This window comes from Sylvia atricapilla, chromosome Z (assembly GCF_009819655.1).
Source record: "Sylvia atricapilla isolate bSylAtr1 chromosome Z, bSylAtr1.pri, whole genome shotgun sequence".
Classification (NCBI taxonomy): domain Eukaryota; kingdom Metazoa; phylum Chordata; class Aves; order Passeriformes; family Sylviidae; genus Sylvia; species Sylvia atricapilla.
Genome location: NC_089174.1, coordinates 3,876,606 through 3,896,712, shown reverse-complemented (window position 1 = coordinate 3,896,712; position 20,107 = coordinate 3,876,606). Strand labels below are relative to the sequence as shown.

The window sequence follows — 20,107 nt, the reverse complement described above, 5'->3', positions numbered from 1 at the left end:
ATATATTTATAGACATGATCTGAATGAAGGTTAAAATATGAATCCTATATTTTTGGTATTTTGTCTAGGAAAGATGAGTCTGTATTCTCTGTGTGATGAGTTGGATACATGGAGAGAGACATTTGAATTTGTAGTGTGGTTCATTGAGTGTTAGAACTAGAAACACACATGAAACTTTTCTATCTTCTATTGGCCTTTTGTATCTTTCTTTTTCCCCTACTAAAAATGTTTAAAAAGAGACCAAAAATTCACTGATGTCATCTATTTCCTTAAGAATCCCCAGAAAAAAAGAGATGCAACGTTATGTAAAATTCCTCACTCTCGAGATTCAGGACAAGGCAGGATTAGGTCTGTTGTCTTTCAGTTGATGTTTATCATACATATTTAACACAGAAAATAGTTTTGTATTTTTTTATTTGATCTCCAGCTTTCCAGAAGTCTTCCTCCACTGCTGTTGATCTTTTGTCTCATGTCAGTCGCGTGACACGTGCTCATTTTGCTGCATGTCATGAGCAGGTGGTTTTGAGGGAACTCTTTCATGTCATTCCCTTTGTCATGTCATTTACCACTTTTATTAATCATTTTTAGCTGCGATTTTTTTTTTTTTAATATTTGCTGTGGTTAAATTTCCCTAGTTTAATCAGTGTTTGTCTACAAAAGAGAACAAATGTCTTTTCATTCCCTGATTCAAAAGGTTTGCCTTTTTTTTGGGCTCCTCAGTTAATACATTAATCAGCAGTGTCTCTGAGCACCCACTGACTGAGCAGCAGTGACATTTCCCTTCTTCTCGTTTTCCTTTTCACTCCAACTCTTTGTTTGCTCAAGAAACAAAATGTGGGACAGTTTTGGGCTGTTGTCAGCACAGGTTCCTTGGGATGGCCAAAGCAAACCTTGCTGAAGGTTATTTGTGCCACTGCTGCATCCAGAGATGGGCACAGGGATTTTGGAGGGCGTGAAAACCTCGTGACGTTTGGGGTTTTTTTGTTTTTCGCACTCATACTGAGCAGCTCTCAGCTCCAGAGAGCACAGCCAGGGTCTGCACTGCTCGTCCCTGCCTGGAAAATTCCATTTGGTGCAGTCAACGCGTGTTACACGGCCTCTTCTTTCTTCCCAACTGCTCCCTTTGAGATAAGCCTGCAAGAGTAGAGAAAAGAAAAATATTATTTTTTTACCTTGGAATGCTGAGCTTTTTTGTACATGTAGAGATATATCATAACATCTTTACATCGTTGTAATAAAGGTGTTTTATCTTTATTTACATTGTAACGGAAATGATAAGAATACTTAAAGGATTGTGGGACAAATCCTTACTTAGGTTGTTTCAATATGTTTTGTTTGATTTCTCTCGGTGATTATGTTTCAATTTATGCACAATACAAAGCTGTACTTGAATTTAAAAGATCAAATAGTCTGAAAAAATGAAGGGTACAGACCCAGACCATGTTGAGATATTTTGTCAGGTTTGATGCTTTGGGGTTCTGGTTTGGGTTTTGTTTGCTGATTTTTTTTCCTCATTGACCTTTGAACCACTGTTGTTGCTAGAAAAGTCACTTGACGCAAGTTCCTTCAGTTCAGTGAGTGATTAATGAGATGTAGGAACTGGAATATTAAAAAAACAGAGTGAAAATCTGATAAGGTTTAAAGATCACTGTCACGTAAATTATGGAAATGTTTCATATTCCTTAAGAAGAATTCCTGAAGAATTTACACCAGAGATAACAGAATATTTTTTTATGGAATACATACATCAGAGGTATTAAAGAAGATCACACAAGACTTGCATAACAATGTCTATAAGTGAAATTATTCCCAGTCTTTTGCCTCTGGACAGAGTAGCACACTTTTATAAAAGTATTTCATTTAATAAAAGCAGTTACAATGTCTGATTTCACTGCCATATGCTATTGAACTGAATGTGGTCTTAATCTAGGACAAGTAAGAATTCAGTGTAGTTTAGTAATCCAGTGATGGCCACATTCCATGGTTTTTGCCTTCATATATTCCAGATGTTTAATTGCAGATCTCTCATGTGAGATATGCAGACCCTTCGTATCAGAATGATGCCTTAATGATTTCTATTTCATTAACTATTTCTAAAAGCTCAAATTATTCCTGGAATTTGTCATCTGGAAGAACGAAAGCAATTGCCCCTAATAAACAAATTGCCATTTTCCTCAACAAGTGTGAGAGCTCCGTGTGAAAAACAGCAGTGACAATATTGACATCGTTTCCCTTAATCTATGAGGATGAATTGCTTTCTGCAGGATAAACAAGGGTGTGATCTAAAGTGAACTTGGGTTTTGTAAGTTCACTGTATGGCTTCATCTGCCGTGGGAGGCATTCAGAGCTGGCCACCACAGGAGCAGTGACCTCTGCCTCTGCTGCCTGACCCTGCTCTGAGCAAAGCTCTGGTCAGAGCAGGGACAAGATCACAGAGGAGACAGAGGTAGTTCTTGTATTAAATATTTAACATTTAAATTTAATATTTAACATCTAAAGCCAACCCAATATCTGGGCCGAGGAGACTTGTAATGGTACCTGGAATATAATGATAGCAGATCTATTTTATAAGAACTGCCCTGAATATCCCTGTGTGGGTCTGTAAACCCTCTAAAGAACAGAGCCTCAGACTGAGAATGCTTCTGAGCCTGCCTGATTTGCACTCCTGTCCTGCCTCCACACCCCAAAGACACAAATCTGCCACAGTTGTGGAGGCACTCCCAAGCCAGGGAAATTATGGCACTGGTGGGCCTTGGCCTCTGTCTGTCAGGGCTTCCAAAATCTCTTTATTCAGTGCAGCTTCCTCAAACTTGCTGAGGCTTCTGAGGAATTTTACCTCCTCTCCTTCCAGAGAGGCAGCACAGCAGACACATTATATAGGTCAGCCAGAGAAATAATTTCATAATGTTATTATTTGTTATGTTTAACTGAAAAAGAAACAATAGTTATAAATTTATGATTATTCTTAACATAGAATGACTATTCTCTTGACAGCAAATGACAGCAAAACCTGTGACATCAAGGGAGAATTTTTCCTGCAACTTCAGAAAGGATTTCTGACAAAGAGTGAGGATGTGTTTGGCACAGCACAGCAGTATTGGGGGAAACTTGATGGGGCTTTGTGGGCATCTGTGATGGCACTTTCCCATTAAGAGCAAGAGAAATAGAATATTTGTATTGTTTTTCCTGGTGGGAGGCTGATGTGCAGAGCTGTCCAGGGGAAGGGAAGAAGCAGCAGCTGCAAACAAGGCTGACAGACACCAGTTTTGTGCTGGTGCAGTACAGGTTTTAATAGATTTTACCTTGGAATCTCCACGAAGAACGTGGAGATTTTGGGCTCTATCCTGACCACAAGCAAAATATCAAAAGACTAATATATTTTTTTCCCAGGTTGTGCTGCTCCAGCCCACAGACATTCTTGGTTTATGTGGGAGATGGATCCTCCTTGCACGGATGTGCCTTGGAGCAGCTGGAGCCACTCTTTCCTCCCCTGACCCTTGGGATTCTCACCTACCTCTCCCTGCTTCTCTTTTACAGGTCACATTCTTTGCATCCAGTCTGAATTCTGTGCCACAGGTTAGGGCAGAATAATTTACTCAAAGTCATGATAAGGAATAATAAAAGCATTTCCCAATGTATTTCTTTATCTCTCAAGGGATTATTTATGGTCAGGGTGCCTGTTCTGGACACGCTTCTGACACCTGAAGAACAATCTGACTTTTATTTTACTCCTTATACTCAGAGCTACAATATGTATTAGAAAAATCAAACATACTTTATAAGACGAATAGTCACAGCTGGGGATAAGGAATATAAATAGGATGACATCAAATGAAAAGAACTGATGATCCAACAAGGCTTCTATAGATCATGTTGTCTAATGTCAGGAGAATTGCAGATTAGTCTTGCTGCTCTTTATGAGTAAGCCTATTTATCAACTTTCTGGAAAAATCTAATTTAAGGTGGCACATTTTCCTTAGTTCTGCCACACTTCAAAGCTTAAAGTGTAGAGGTTGGTCAGCCATTCTCCCCTGGCTGTAATCAGTGTGTGAGATTCCCATTCAGGCCTTTCTCCAGCAACCAGGTCCTCGCTACTCCTGGCTGACTCTGATAATGTAATTTTGGTTTGCTTGATTAGCAAAAAAACTGGGAAGCCTTAGCTTTTAACAACTTTATCCAATTCAGACTTAATGTTCAGAGAGAAAGAGCAATTTAAATTGCAAATGTTCTTTATAAGAGGCTGGAGTTCTGTAAAGTATAACTTAGTCATGCCACGGAGAAAGAAGATGACAAGCCCTGAAAAGAAAAAAAAAAAACACATTTGGACAAGGTGGATCCAGGCAGGGGGCCTGCTGTTTTTCCTGAATAACCTACAGAAAGTGAAACTATTTTTATGACAGGATATAACAAGAAATGCGAATTTTAACAACTCTGGAGGAAATATGCAGGGATGTAAAATTCCGTAGTTTTGCTACCGTGTACTACATTTTTAACACAATGCTTTATATCCAGGACACAAAACGGATTTGTGTACATTTATATTCATTCTTTAAAAGCTAAGTAGAGCTCAGGCAAGTAAAACAAGCTGTTTGATATTATGTTCTTTTTTTCCCCCCTTTCACTCGAAGTAAGAATACCTTGGCATCTAATGTCACATCAGTTTTATATATGTAAATACTTTCAAGCCAGAACATGTAGCATAAGCATATTTTATCAGCTATTACCACTAAGATTTTTACATATATGAACTAAAAAAGCTCAATGTTTGCGAAACTTGAAGTAATTTTTTCTCCTTCAGGATTATCTGAATTAGTGGGAAATCCTCTGTTCTTATATCAGAAAGCATTTAACTGTGCATTGATTAAGGATTTCTTTATCATATTTGAAATCTGGGAAACTTGCTTAAGTTTATAAGCAAAGATGTGTACACTAAAACAGGAGAATAACATGGTTTCTGATTGTAATTTGAATGTAATAAAATCAGTTGTACAACTATCTTCACTAGCATATTCTCACAGGCAATTTTCTTAGGCATTTCAAAATGCTGCTATTCTTACAGGAAGCTTTAGGATGAATCTGTGTAATTCCTGTGCAAGACATTTTGAAAAGACCAGTGAATATCACATCTGTTTGCTTTTGAGTCAAAAGCTTTCATGTGCAGAAAATAATGTTTCAATTAAAAACAAAGCAAAACAAAACCAAAATAAAGGGAGAGAGAGAGAAGAAGGAGTTCATTTGACACTACTACATTGAATGCAGAGTCATGTAGAGGAAAAGAAAATTAGAGCAATTTCAGTAGGCTGCTCACTCAAAGCTGAATAGACTTCAGCATTTGCATCACCTGTTCAAAAAAATGGATAAGCCACAATTTTGGTATCAAATTCCTGTATCATCTTGCAGGCTTGGTGGTCCCAGGCTCTTGACTTTTTGCAGTTTTGCTAATGCTGGTTACTGAACACCTGGATTTATTCTCTGTTTTTCCACTTTGACTTTGTTGTCATTCGGTGTCTGAAATCTGCAATTCTCTCTAATAGGATTTTAGTTGGGAAGATACTGAGTAAGATGGCAAACACAAATGCAAGTGGAAAGAATTTCTACACGAGTGTAGTGACTTTTCCCTGTGCTTTCCCACATGAACTGCATTTGATTTACAATTAAAAGTATATATATGTGCTTGTAGGATTAGTGCGCGTTTTAATTTTTAATGCTGCATACACTATCTGACATATCCCCTGGGATTCACAGGAAATCCTTTCTCCTTGCATAAAGCCAACAAGATGCATTTACCCTAAAATTGCCCTTGAAACAGATACTTTTTCTAGTAGTATTTAGAATAATTTCTCCCTAATGACATCTCCTTTGTGGTGCAATGCTTGGTAGCTGAATCCTGAAGTGCAGATTCAAGGGGGGTTTTTTGCTTATGGTTGGGTTTCTTTTCAGAACCATTAAGAAAAAGCATTTGCCCAGTGAAGATTCACCATGTAGGGATGGATTTGGCTGCTGTAGAAAGAGCATTGTTCTTCCGTGGATGACCTCCTTGTGCAGAATGATAGTTTTATCCTTCTCTACATCATTATGTTTGCTGTACAAAAATCCTGCTGTGCTACATCATAATAACATGTAATCTTCTTGCTCAGTTTAGCTGAGATTTAAGGAGCCGCCGTTCATGGAAGCAGTTTTCTAAAGTCTGATCTATAATTTACCAGAATCAACCAGGCAAAAGAGCAAGAGGCTTTATAAGAGGGATACAGCCCTTAAAACTCTTAAATGAAGATTAGTTTAAAGTTTTACAATCCGGTACAGAACCATCTGGCAAATCTCATGTCAGGCTTTGTTAAACCCCTGAGCATTCCTGGTGTGCTACACCCCACACCCTGCTCTTATCCTCCATCCTGCCCTGCCCCAGCTTTGCCCAGAGATGTATTGAAAAAAAAGAAGGAAATAAATAAGCCAGAGGCTGATTTCCCTACAGGGATAGTGGAACAGCTGTGGGTGTGCTGCACCTCTGGAAATCACATCCTAATCCTGGATGTGGCTGGGTGATTTATCACATCCCTCAAGAAGAACTTGCAAGGGAATCGCTGTCTGTTGGCAGCACCATTGGAGACTTGCTGGGTTAAATTGTGGCTTTTGAGTCCAAGGAATCACTGTGAGGATGCAGAGCCACTTCACAGAGCATTTTGGTATGTTCAGAGTTGGAGCTGCAGTTGGTACAGCAGAACAAAACAGTGTAGAATTTGTCACTGGTGATTCCAGATTGATGTTTACTCTGAAAATCTGATGGTTCCTGTCACTCCTGTTGCATTTCAGGGCTCTAGAATTGTGGGTTCATCACTGATCTCTCCACAAAATGTTTCTTATCTGTATATTTATTTGTATTCCTGTCCTTTGGCAAAAGACAGACGTTTGTTTCTTGAACACAGAGCAAAAGCCTCCCCACAGTAACCCTTAAGGACATCTTAATTTCAGCTGTCCTATGGCTTTCTTTATATATAAATATGCGAATCTTGGAAAGTCAGACTAGAATAATTTATTTTAGCAATCTGTTACATAAACTTATACTATTGTCACTAAAATTAACCCTTCTGTTCACCTTTCACATGAAGGATCTCAGGAGGAGAAGGGGAGAACTGCAGGAATCCAATTACCTGAAATCAACTTAGAGGCAAGAGGGAGACATTGTTAATAGAGATAATCTCCTCCTCAGGCTTACAGGGTTACTCTGTCTCAGTGCAAAGACGTTCTGCCTGGACAGTAAAATCAGTGTACCTGATTTCCTGATTAAAATGTAGGACAGAAAAATAATGAAAAGTGCACTTTCCATCTAAAAATGTAGCTTTTGGCAGACAGAAGTTGCCCCAAACAGATAAACATTTGCAATCCTAACTATATTATGATAATTTAACATAGCTGATATACAACTTAGCAAATGTCTTTTGCTGTTTGTTTCCTAAATTTCACTTCAAGCCATATAAGTTTTCAGCTTGAAAGATTGTTTCATACAGTATTTTTTTTCCTTTGCTGTAAAGTGGAGTGGGACATTTGGAGTCAGACAATTTTAATGCTGCCATAGCAGTTTCTTAAGGCAACAGAGAAAAATGCATGGTAATATCTTGGAATTTCTGTTTGCTTTTGCTACTCACCATAATCAATAACCATTAGAATTACTGGTGATAGTATCTGCCTGGATAATTCTAGGGCTTTTCCAGAAATCAGAATAGGTAAACCGAAGTTGTCGTGTTGTAACTTTTTATTTTTCCACTTTAAGTCAAGTTTTTCTTTGAAGAAAAGCAAAAACTTGTCAATAGAGAAGCAGGATGGAATGGTGGTAACATCTATCCAGCTGAATAAATCCAGTATTTAGTATTAGAATAAAACCTAATCAATTTGAATTATCTCAGATGCACCAAAGATCTCCCCTCATGTTTCAGAGTGAAGATCCCTCTGAAGCATCCAGATCCATCATTCCATTAAAGACAGAAATGATATCTGACTTAAAACACTCTCATAACCTTTAAAATCTGTTTTACAGTTCATTTTCTCTGGTAAGTTTTGGAAGCCTGGATATTACCTGTCAAGTTGTCATAAGTAATTATATGTTTGTTAACTTATTGCTCCTAATAAACAACAGGAAATATTCATGATGAATTTCATTTTCTCCTTAGAAAAAAAAATATTTAATAACTGCTTTGATTAAATATTAAAGCTTTCTTTTGCTGTTACAACCAGACAAAAAAAATTCCAAATATCAGCAAAATAATTTTTGCACAGTCTTTTTATGACCTGGTTAATGTGCTGGACTTTGTTGATTGCTAACACCATTGATCAGGGTAATTTCTGGGTGGTCAGGTGGAAGACTGATGGGACTGGCTGTATGATGTCTTAGCAAACCAAAATTTTTAATTTTTTTTTTTTTTTTTTTTTTTTTTTTTTTTTTTTTTTTTTTTTAATACCTGAAAATTGGACATGATGTAGGCAGACAGGACCACCTGGCCTTGAGGAACAGTGGAAATTATTGCATTTCTCAGTGGACAAAAAGCATCACTGAGATAAAAGGAAACCTTTACAGCCTGAAAGATTTTATGTAGTTCCTTGGAGTTTTGGAGGGGTTTTTTGCTTTGGTGTTTTTTGGTGTTGGTGTTGGTTGTTTTTTTGGTGTGTTTGTTTGTTTGTTTGTTTGTTTGTTTTTGGGGGAGAGGTTTTGAGGGGGTGGGTTTGTGGTGTTGTGTTTTGTTTTTTGTTGTTGATTGGTTGGTTGGTTGGTGGTTTGGGGGGGTTGTTTTTGTTTGTTTGTTTGTTTTTAGTATTTTGGGGGGATTGTTCTTTGTTGTTGTCATTGTTTTGTTGTTTTGTTGTTGTTGCTGGTTTTGTTTGGGGCTTTTTGCAATTGGGGTTTTTTTGATTTATTTTTTGGTTCAGGGGTTTTTTTGGTGTTTTTTTGTTTTGGTTTGATTTTTTGTTTTGTTTTTTGTTTGTTTGGGTTGGGTTTTTTGTTTGGTTTGGTTTGGTTTGGGTTGGGTTGGGTTGGGTTTTTTTGTGCCTTGCTCAGTGCCTTTACCACGGCAGTGACACACAGTGTCAGATGATGATTTAGAGCAAAACTCGTCTCCTCCAGCTCCAGCAGAGGGGGAGCTCTCAGGAGGACCTGGATGAATGGTAGGAACAGGATCACTTGTCCAGGTACTTGTGGAACAGCAGTTTGGCTGGCACAGGAGTGACAGGTGGTTCTTCAAACACGGCAAGAACCTCATTAATTCCACCACTGAGGCGTGCCTCTGCAGAAACTGTGATCAGAGCGTGTACAAGGGCTGTGGGAGCTCCAGTGCCACTGCTGGAACCACAGTGTCCTATCCAGGTTGAAACCATTCCATATTTCATCTCCTTAGAAGCGCAATTCCCTTCCTGTGGAACTTAAATACCCAACTGAGGGAGAGCAAGGAAACATAAACAAAAGACTGTGGGCACAGCCTCTTGTTTCTGCAGAGGAGCTGGGGAAGCTGCAGAAGGCTGTGGGAAGATGCTCTGAGCAAAACGAGGGGATAAAGGCTTCCAAAAACTTGCCAGTTTTAGTAAGAGCTTCTTTATCTGTGCTGGAAGGAAGAAGCTCCTGGAGGAATTGTCTCTCATTACTACATCCTTCATAACAGGGGAAAGGGAACTCGTGGATGAGTGCTGCTGGTGTGATCCATTAGCGGTGTGTGAATCTCAGCCAGGGGTGAAAAAGGAGCTCTGTGCTCCAGGTAATTCAGAGCAGCTATCACACCTGGAGAGGGTTTGCCCTTGTCCCTGCTGCAGGCACCAGGGCAGTGCCAGCTGTCCCCCTGGGGCTCACAGCCCTTGTGTGCCTGTCCTTGCTGCAGAATGGTCACACCAACACCCTCCTGGGTCCTCCGTGGCAAACCAGAGCCCTGTGTGTGCAGCTGGTTCTGGAGCAGCGCTGGAAAATTGGAGTGAGAGCCACAAAGGTGATTTCTGTGTGAGGGAAGTGTGCAGGGATAAAGGAGCTGCTGCTTGGTTTTCTCATCCTGTGCTCCAGGAGCTGCCCCACCAGCAGTAACCCTGGACCCTGCACTGTTTTCACTCTTTCTGTCTACTGCCCCTATTTCCTGATATTTTTTTCTTCAGGGTGGTGTGAGAGGATCTCTCCAGGTGCAGAGTAGGGAGAACTTTAGGGTGTAAACAGGGACAGTTTAAATAAAATTCAGCATTAAATTCTTTAAGTCTTCATTAAGCCATGTCTAAGACACGGTTTCCAGTGTTATTCAAACACTTTAAGTGCTGTTTCACCTAAATGTACTTTTTCATCTGTTTTCCTCGTATAATCACACACTTGTTCACTCATTTTTCTCTTTGCTCTCTCAGTGGACAAATGCAGTATAAAAAAAATGGTGTGAAATGCCAAGAAAAACTATTTCTCAAGAAATAATGTGATTTTTAACATCAGTTCCTGGCAGGCTGGTGGAATTATTATGGTATAGTTATCACCACAATTGATATGTTTAATAATTTTCATTGTGTGTTTGGGTCCCTTTGATGGCTGACGATTAAAGCAAGATTATATGGTAGAGTATGTTTGCTTTTGAACACATGAAAAACACAACTTTCCCTTTCCAGATGCTTTCATTTTAACTCTGTTTAGCGTTCACTAAATCTGTGGTTATTTCTTTTTTTCTTTTGAAATGCACTTATTGTTCTATTTGAAGAATGAATCATATTCAGTTGCTACCCCAAAAAATGAGACAACAAAAATGGCAAAAATTATTGCTTGTAATCTATTATTACAGGCAATCCAACCTGCCAAAACACAATTGCCATTTAAAAAGGTGGTTCTTTGAAAGAAGCCCTGCAAATGCTCAGCACAAACTGAAGTTGCCCAAGTTGCCCACAAATTCTGTATTTGAAAACTGCTTGCTTTTAAGCAGCCGTAGTTTGTTGTAAATGACAAAAAATCCAATGTCATCTCTCTCCTGGTACTACTTAAGAGTATTTCAGCTATTTCAGCAGAGAATTTTTTTTTTTTGTGACAAAACAAAAAATTTGAGGAGAAAGAAAATATGAGACTTGTATCCTTTATGACAATGTGTAAAATTCTTTTATTTGGGAGCACATATGGAGAAAATTAAAAGGTGCCAACATCCTATTCAGTGCTCAGTTCCAGTGACCGAAAATTTTATGCATTTATTATTAGAGTAATTAGATGCTAATAAGTAATTACAAGATGTTTGGGTATTGTCAAAAAAGAAAGTGTGGAGGATCAGAGGTCTTTTTCTTTGGAGACCACTTTAATCTATTTAATTACATGGACTTTTGATTTGGGGTAATTGTTCTTGGAACATTCCAAGTAGTGGGAAGTCAGGGAGACAGAAAACCTTTGACTGCTCAACGTTCTGGCTCCAGCTCTGAAGAACATTAAGGAAATACATGCCCTCATCTGAAAACATGGCTCCACGTCCCAATAATTCAGCCTTTAAAAGTGTTTCCCATAAATTTCTTTTTTGATTCATCTATTTAAGTTACAGAGATCATAACACAGCCTGGGCAGGAAACAGCAGAGAAACCAGAGTTGAGTTCCCTCGGAATTTCTGCTCCTGAACCTTAACTCTGGTGGCAAAAAACTTCATTCTTTTGGCTGAATTTTTTTTTTTTCTTAATCTGTATGCACAGATGAAAGTGTGCACCCTCACCCTTTGAAAGATATAGCAACTTTATAAAGTTATTTAGCTGGAGGGGGAAAAAGTTACCTACACCTGCTCCAAATGTGTCCAGTCCTGAAGCATCAATACATTATTGTATGGAATTTGTGCCTGTTTTATTCCCTCAAGGGAAATGAATGCTGAATGCTGACTGAGCTTATCATTGATACATGTTTTTCTCTCCCAAAAGCATACAAAAGAAGTGGGAAGGCCACAAACTCCTTTGAAAGAAACCACCTTGGAGCCCTGGACTCAGCCACAGGTAGGCTGGAACAACTCTTCCAATCCCTTCTTTTCCCTAGTGTTGGTTTCTGTAAGAATTCATGGAAATAATCTGCAAAGAAATGCTGCAACAGGTTGTTCTGTGGTTCTTCTGTCTCGTGTCAATATGATAGAATTGTAGAACAAAATTATTTGTTTTGGTTTTTGGCTGCCCACACTATTGGTGGTGCCCTTTGAGCTGAAGTCTGAGAGGATTTTTTTGTGAACAAGAAATACCAGCATTGTCTTGCCTTCAGCTTGATTTTCATATGTGCTTAAAAATTTTTGCACAATGATTACAATAATTCTACAAAACAGAACTACTTTGGTAGCTTTATTGGTGGGCCAACAAACTGTGAGCATCTGATGTAAAAATGAAGTGGTGGATGTTTGTTATCTTGAGAGGGGGGTTTGAGAGATCAACCTTTTTTTCTTCATGAGGACTTAACCAAAAATGAAGCAATAATTAATCATGAAAAAAACCCCCAATAAAGAAACATGGAAATTAATATGCATTCTTTCTTAACACAGAATGTTTTGGCCTGTGCAGTTGCTTGAGCAAATTGTTTATTATAGATGTTTCATGTGCAAGATTTCAGAGCCATTTTTGCTGATTATTCCCCGTGTATCAGTGTGCTGTACTGCACATGGAATATGTGGCCTCAGGGTTGATGTGAGGGAACAAAAAAAAGCAGTGAAAAATCCTAGAAGTTATGGTTGTTCTAGAGTCCTCTTTACTACCAAAAATTTGGTGGCAAATATGGTGCAGGAATTGAGAAACAGAAATGAAAAAGAAAGTCCTCACAGCTCTGTTCAAGCTTGAGTGCATTTCCCTTTATTTGGTGCAAATTCTGGCTGTGCAGGCTTCCCCAGGACAGCCTATAGAGCTGACTAAAATATAGAAGCTCTCAACTGATAAATTCATCCCTTCAGTCACAGATACGTGGTGTTTATGTTGGTACATGCAGAGAGCAGACATCTATCTGTACACCTGCAAGCCTTGAGTTGAAGTCTGAGGTTTTGGTTTGTTTTTTTCTGAGGAAGAAATTCCAGCATTGTCTTCCCTTCAGCTTGAGCTTGATACATGCCTAAAAACAAAACAAAACAAAAACAAAACAAAACAAAACAAAACAACACAAAACAAAAAACCCCAAACAAACAAACAAACAAAAACCACAAAACCAAACCAAAACCAAAACCAAACCCAACCAACCAAAAAAAAAAAAAAAAAAAAAAAAAAAAAAAAAAAAAAAAAAAAAAAAAAAACACCCAAAAAAACCAACAAAAACAACAAAGAAAACAAAAAAAATTTTTTGCAAGATTTCTACAATAACTCAACAAAACAGATCAATGCATCAGGACTGCAAACATTTGGAGCAGGTATAGGTGGAGAAGTCCCTCATGTGCTGCTCTCAGGATTTTCCCCCTTTCCCAAGTAAAAGGCTCCCAGGAGCAGTGTCCCCTGTCCCCAAAGCCCCCAAACCCTCGGTGCAGGCAGCTGCTAATCACAGCAGCTGAGCCCCATCGATCTGTGTGTGCAGTCGATGGTGTTTATGTGCAGTCCTGCGGGGCTTTGCTGAGCTCCTCTGCTGCCAGCAGGCTTTAACTCTTCATGTGCAGGAACTAACTGGAGGGAGGTGTCAGGTCCTGCTGGCTCCTGAGCAGCTGATGGAGCATTTTGGGTGGGCTGAGTTTCAGAGCCAAAAATTGCTCTGAAATCCTGCACACGAAACGTTTATAATAAACAATTTGCTCAAGCAACCACAAAGTTTCGACTTCAAAACGTTGAAACCCATTCTGTGTAAGAAAGACTGCATATTAATATCCATGTTTCTTTTATTGCCTTTTTTTTTTTTTTTTTTTGCATGATTAATTATTGCTTCACTCTTGGTTAAGTCCTCATGAGGCAGAAGGTTGATTTCTCAAATCTCCCTCTCAAAATATCCATCATAACAAACATCCACCACTTGATTTCTACACCTATTCTATTCTATTCTATTCTATTCTATTCTATTCTATTCTATTCTATTTCTACAACTATTGCTCACAGTTTATTTATTGGTGGGCTCCTCCTGTTTCCTCACCCTCAGCATTTCCCCACCAGGAGCTCAGAGCTGGGGCTGGGTTTGGGTTCTTTGAGAGGATTTTGTCTTCCCAGTTGAGGGAGGAACTGTTGAGGCAGCTTGATGTGTGATTGTCATTTGGTGGGGCACTGGTGCACAGATGTGGGTGACAGAGGTGAATTCTGCAGCCACTTTTCCTCAGTGGTTTGTGTGGCCGTTTCCAGGAGTCCTGTCAAAGAAATATTCTGTTGCACTGTCCCAGTGCTGAAGGGAATCTTTTTCTTGCTGTGCATACAGGCCATCACCATGTTGTTTGATGACTTCTGAAAGCTGCATTTGCTACAGCTTTGCTTAATAACCCCAAAGATCAAAATTCATAAAATATTTTTGTCACTCCTATTTATTTTTATTTATTTATTTTACAAAAGCCTGTTTTCTAAAACAAATGCATACAAAGAAGCTAACACTAATGTGCTTCTTTTATTTCTTGGAGAGAAGAAATGTAATCAACAAAATCAAAAGCTGCTGGAACCATTATTGTAGCAGAAAATTAAATTAGTTGTTAATTCTTTCATGGATGTAATTCTGGCCACTGCAAATCCCTCCTTAGGTATTTTGTATGAAGTGAGTAAAAATTCATGGCATGGATAAAAGCTTTGTCTATTTTATGAGCAACCGGCAAATGATCCAAATGGTGCTCATAAAGCAAATGGTTCCCAACTCTAAAAGGAGGAGAAATGTATTTAAAAGCTGCTGGAATGAACCACAAGCAAAGCCAATTCCCCTGTACAAAAAGGTGCTACTTCCATGAAAGTTTTGTGAATCCCCCACTCTGCACACAAGGGAGAGACTCACATCTTGTTTCTACTCAATAATAACAATAAAAAAAATCATTTTGTGTGCCTGGGCTGCTGAGAGCTGCTGTGGGAGGAGTTGTGTCAGCAGAGAGGGAACAGAGCAGGGTTTGTGTGCAGGGCCAAAGGGCAGTGAGGCAGAAAGAGCCACATCTGGCCCCTGATAGCAGCAGGGGAGAAGCTGGTACCCATTAGCAGCAGGGCAATTTCACACAGAGGTTCCAGGCTGGGAAGCAAGGAGCAGGGATTTCTGTGCCCAGGGAGAGATTTGTGCTGCCATGGATCCCTCTTGCTTTCTTTGCTCAAGGCTGGGTCTTAGAAGCTGCCAGGTTTTGCTGGGAAATTTGAAACAGCTCTGCAATTAGACAAGAAAATAAGAGCTGTAGTTCTTTGTCAGGCTCATTTCTTCTCCTTTGTGGTGGGGGTTTTTGTTCTTGGTTTTACAGTTGTGTTTTTTAGGGTTTTTTCTGCGGCTGATTAAGCTCACAGAGCAGTATGACATTGACATTGTAGGATTTTTTTTTTTTTTTTAATGGCCGTGCCTTTTAACTTGCAGTTTTCTGCATTTTTTTTTCTTCCTGTGAACTCAGTGAATGGAAACTGATATTACTGCCTGGAAAATAAAGTACGAGAAACTCGTTCCGATAAATTTGGGACAAGACCTTTGCAGATAAGGAACACGTGTGGGAGTAGTTGCCCAAATAGACTTGTCATTGGTTTACAAGCTTTATGTAAATGCTAAAAACCATGTATTCCTGTGGTTATGTTTTTTTTGCTGTCTTGCCTGATTAAACATTTAGCTGATAAACCCTGTCAAGGCTGTTCAGAGCTACTGCGGTTGAAATTATGTATTTATAGCCTCTACATTTACAGTCCATTATAAACAGGACAATTTAAAATCAAAGTAATCTGTGATTGTTTAAATTGTTGAGGTTGCTGGTGTTGAATTTTGTGTGGCAGTGACATGAATTAGTATTGACCACCATGGCTCTGAATCAGAAACAAGTTTTTTCCTCCAGACTTTGGTGAGGTGGGACTGGTCTCTTCTCCCAGGTAACAACTGTCAGAGTGAGAGGAAATGGCCTAAAGGTGTGCAAAGGTTTAGATGAAATGGCAGGAAAAACTTCTTCACTGAAAACACTGGAATTCAGCTGCCCAGGGAAATGGTGGAATCACCACCAACCTTGAAACCTCTAGGATTCTGTCACTACTGGGAAGATGAATCGAGAGAGAGACAATAGGGATTTACCATTTCCTTACTGAAAAGGAACAATGCTTAAGTTAAAACTGCAGCAGTGGCAAATAGCAAGGTTTGCCAGCATGACAGGTACAACAAAACTCCCACTCTTCAGTTGCAGAATATTTCTGATTTAATTTCCTTTTGGGTGACTCCTACATCACTGTCTACTATATGTCTTCATACAAGTGGTTCCTAGAGGTGTTCAGTGGGGTAAAGATGTGAGAAGGTGATGTTGGTGCTGCAGCTCTTTATTTGTTTATTAATTGTAAGAACTCCAAGTGCTTTTAGTCGCTGAAGATAATGGCTGCAAAGCCAGAATACAGCTGCATTAATCTTCCTGCCCTGAATGTAGCATAATTACTGTAATGAACACATTAATTTATCCCCTGTCTTCATGCTCTTCCTCTTACACAGTCCATGCTGTCAGTGGAAACTGAGACAATGATGACCCTCCCCTCAAAGTTATCCAAGAGGGTCGAGTGTCTGAGGACACTCATGTGTGCTAAAATAAACTACATCTCACAGCAGCAAGGTTTTATTACCACCTGGTGTAAAGGTGGGGCATTCCACTGCACTGAGCATCATGAGCAACAAGGTCCAGGCCAAATACAACCATTTGTGTCTCAAAAGCAGAAGAGGATTCTTCTGAATCTATTGCTTCATTCTCCCTTTATTTGTGTGCAGAGCACAGTCTGTTTTTTTTATTTTTTATATATTTTTAGCAAAATTACTTTTTCTGGATAGGCAAAACCACTCAGACTCAAATCTAATTACAAATTATAGAGTGTAGTGGTCTTTTATTTTTGCTCAATTTTAAAGAATCACTTTATAATCTTGGAACAGTGGATAACAACATCACTAATCCAATATTTTAGCAGTAAATACGTTTGATGATGGGAATTGCTCCACTAATCTTATATCCCTCCATAGTATAGTTAAGAAATCCACAGGGGGTTTTTACTAATCAGTTTTTGTAAAGTAAATCAAGTCATGTAATTCTTGTTCCCTCCAAATGCCCGGCGATGCAGCCACAGCCATGTGCAGCACTCCTTGCTCTTCTCATCAGTTTTGAGCCCTAATCTGCTGCCAGCCTTCCCCTGAGTATTTCTGGAGAGAAAAGTCTCCAAGCACCCTCTGACAGAGATGTCTTATTAGGGGAGCTGGCAATTCACCTTGTTCCCCTCACCTCCTGCTCACAGGCAAGAAGCTGCCAATAATAAATGTAATCTGACCACATTTGCTGCTCCACTTCTGATAAATATGCTTGAAGGTACTTATTTAAGCACTCATTTTATTGACAAGTGAGATATACTGCAATATGGCTTGTGGTTTGATCTTGGCTTTAAAAACATTTAAAATTAAAATAGGGTGTTGTTTTGGGTTTTTGTTTGTTTTTTTTTAATTATAAAAAGAGTGTTTTAAATTAAGAATAAATATTAGCAACTGTGGTTAAATGTTTGAAGAGAAGCAATTAATTAGAATTCTGTGCATATTTTGCTCCTGCAGTTCATGGGTATTGAATTATTGTTCATGGAGTCCTGGGGTGCTCTGTTTGCTTAAGTCACAGCTTGAGCCTTTAGGACTCAAAACCAGTCAAAGTCAGAAAGAAAACAAAGCTTCGTTGCTGGTTTGGTGTCTTCAATAGAAACTAGACACTTCAACAGATTTATTCAGTCTATTCCATAACCCAGGTTATATTCAGTATTTTAGCATCTGTGTACTTAAAATATTCCCATTTTATTTGATGCATTAGTAAATTCAAATATTCCTTAAATATATTTCTTATTTAATGGAACTTAAATTGTAATCTGAGAGCTAACACAAAAGACTTGATAAAATCTAAAAAAAAATCCAAACACACAGTAGTAAAAGACCAGATCAGAGTAGAAGGTGTGGGGATTCTAAATGCAATTAGAATTGCTTATATAAATATCTGAACTGTTTTTGAGCACCCCAGCCTTAAATATTTTGTCTTAAATGATACTTTATATCTTCAAATGGAGGCCTCCCAAAACTTCAAACCAGCTGGGGGCAGACAGTTGTTTTGGAGTGATCTGAGTATCTGCAGGCATGAAATAACATTTTATTAAGGAACTTAAGAGAAAAGAAAGCACGCTAATTGTTCCTGAACAAATAATGTATCCAGAAATCAGGGTGCGGCTCTGGAAGGTGACTCAGTGGAAAGGGGCATTGACAATTTCTTGTCTGTTGGAAGTTTCCCCTGGTTCCAGTTAATGTGGAACAGAACACCACCAACTCGCCACATATAAACCAGTATATCAGCCTCTAGTAGACCATTGGGAGTATTCAACTGTAAAATAAAAAAGGTAATTACAAGATGTTTGCAAATAAAATCTTAATTCTAATTAAATCCAGACTTACTCTGCAGTGGAGCAGAGTTACTGATGTTACCTGGCCAACAGGAAGAACTCTGTTTGTATTAACCTAGTAGGATTTCAGACAGGCTTTATGTATATATAAAACATTTTTTCAAGATCCTGTTTTGCTATAGTGCATGGCATCAGAGGTCAGTCGCTGATGCAGCTGAGAAGTCACTCAGAGAAAATAAGGACAAAAAGAAGTAGGCTCTCCGAGCCGTGAGCACTGAATTTGCTATTGATTTCAGCAGGGGAGACTATTACAAAAGCAGAATATAATTCCCATTCCATTTAAGTTTATCTATCTGTTTTCCAGACCAGCTCGTGATTCCGTGATTAAAAAACCCTCTCGATGTGAGCCGATGGAGAGTTCCCTCACGAGTTAATTACCAGCAGTGAGGCCAACCCAGGCAGGTCCCAGGGAGCTGAGTCCAGCAGCACTCCTGGGGCTGGATCTCATCCCTGTCACACTACTCCTTGTGCCCCCACATCCCCAACACCACAACTGCTCCATGGAAAATCAGCCCACAGCAAAGGCTTCGGGTCCTCATTGAAATATTTAAATTGTTTCTAAGTTATTTGCCTCGTAAAATAGCTTTTCCTTTTTTGTCCACCATGACAACAAAGTTGTCGTCTGCCTGTTTGTTGGGACAGTCACAACACAAAGAGTGACACCATAAGAGTTCAGAAAGCTCCTTTATTAGGGCTGCAAGCTGTCTTTTATACAGTTTTTACAAACCTTGAGGGCAACTTCTAATTGGTTAATAGCTTTCTTGTTAATTATTCTGTTGGTTAGTAAAAGATTTTACTTGTCTATCTAATCTATCTATTCTCGGATTATTTACATATTTTCACTACTTGTTCTCATGGGATAAATTCCTTGTTATTCCATTATTTTTCACCCTCAGAATAGATTGTTGGGTTGAAGGAACTTCTCGTTCTCAAAACAGCTTCATGTGGGAACTTACAGATTGCTTGTTAGCTGCACTTAGAAGAAATGACAGGCCGGATTTTTTCCCTATTCCTACATCTGTCTAATTCCTTTGGCTAACACTGTTAAATCTTTCCTTTCCTCTTGCTTCTGTCATGTCAGTGTTGCCATCACAGACTCGAACAATGGTGCAAAGAGGAAAGAATTGGTAGGAGGAGCAGGGAGCTCAGCTGTAGAGCATCACCTGGACCCTCAGCCCAATGTGCATGCAAACAGGAAACCCCAAAATAACATCACTGTGCCTTGGGCTGGGGCTGCAGGGAGGGAGCTGTGCTGCTCATAGCAGCCAGGGCATTTATTCTCCTTTTCCCTCATGCTGAGCTGCAGGAGATGGGCACTCAGCAGTGAAACATCCAGTGACATTGTTTAACAAGGGCAGGTAGACAGCTACTCCTTCATCTTTGGAGACGCACGGAGCACTGCCAGTGTCTGAGTAAATCACACGGGCCTGCTTTCAGAAAATGTAGATGAGATCTGTGAGGTGCTCAGTTATCCATGGGGATGCTCAGAATGGCTCTCCTCCCCACAGTATTTCTCTGCCATCACCCCCTTTTGGCAAGGGAGCAGAAACATCCTCCTTATTCAGGAGAAAGCTCCCCGTATCAAAATCATTAAGTGCCATTGGAC

The 20,107-nt window shown here is 39.3% G+C and overlaps 1 protein-coding gene across 1 annotated transcript in view; it reads left to right on the top strand.

Moving 5' to 3' along the window:
• Positions 1–12,377, top strand: part of PCDH11X (protocadherin 11 X-linked) — a 204,218-nt gene extending 191,841 nt beyond the window's left edge. Inside the window, exon 5 of the mRNA XM_066340005.1 lies at positions 11,884–12,377. Coding sequence (XP_066196102.1) covers positions 11,884–12,096 — 213 coding nt within the window. The 3' untranslated portion in view covers positions 12,097–12,377. The remainder of the gene's footprint in view (positions 1–11,883) is intronic.
• The last annotated feature ends 7,730 nt before the right edge of the window (positions 12,378–20,107 follow it).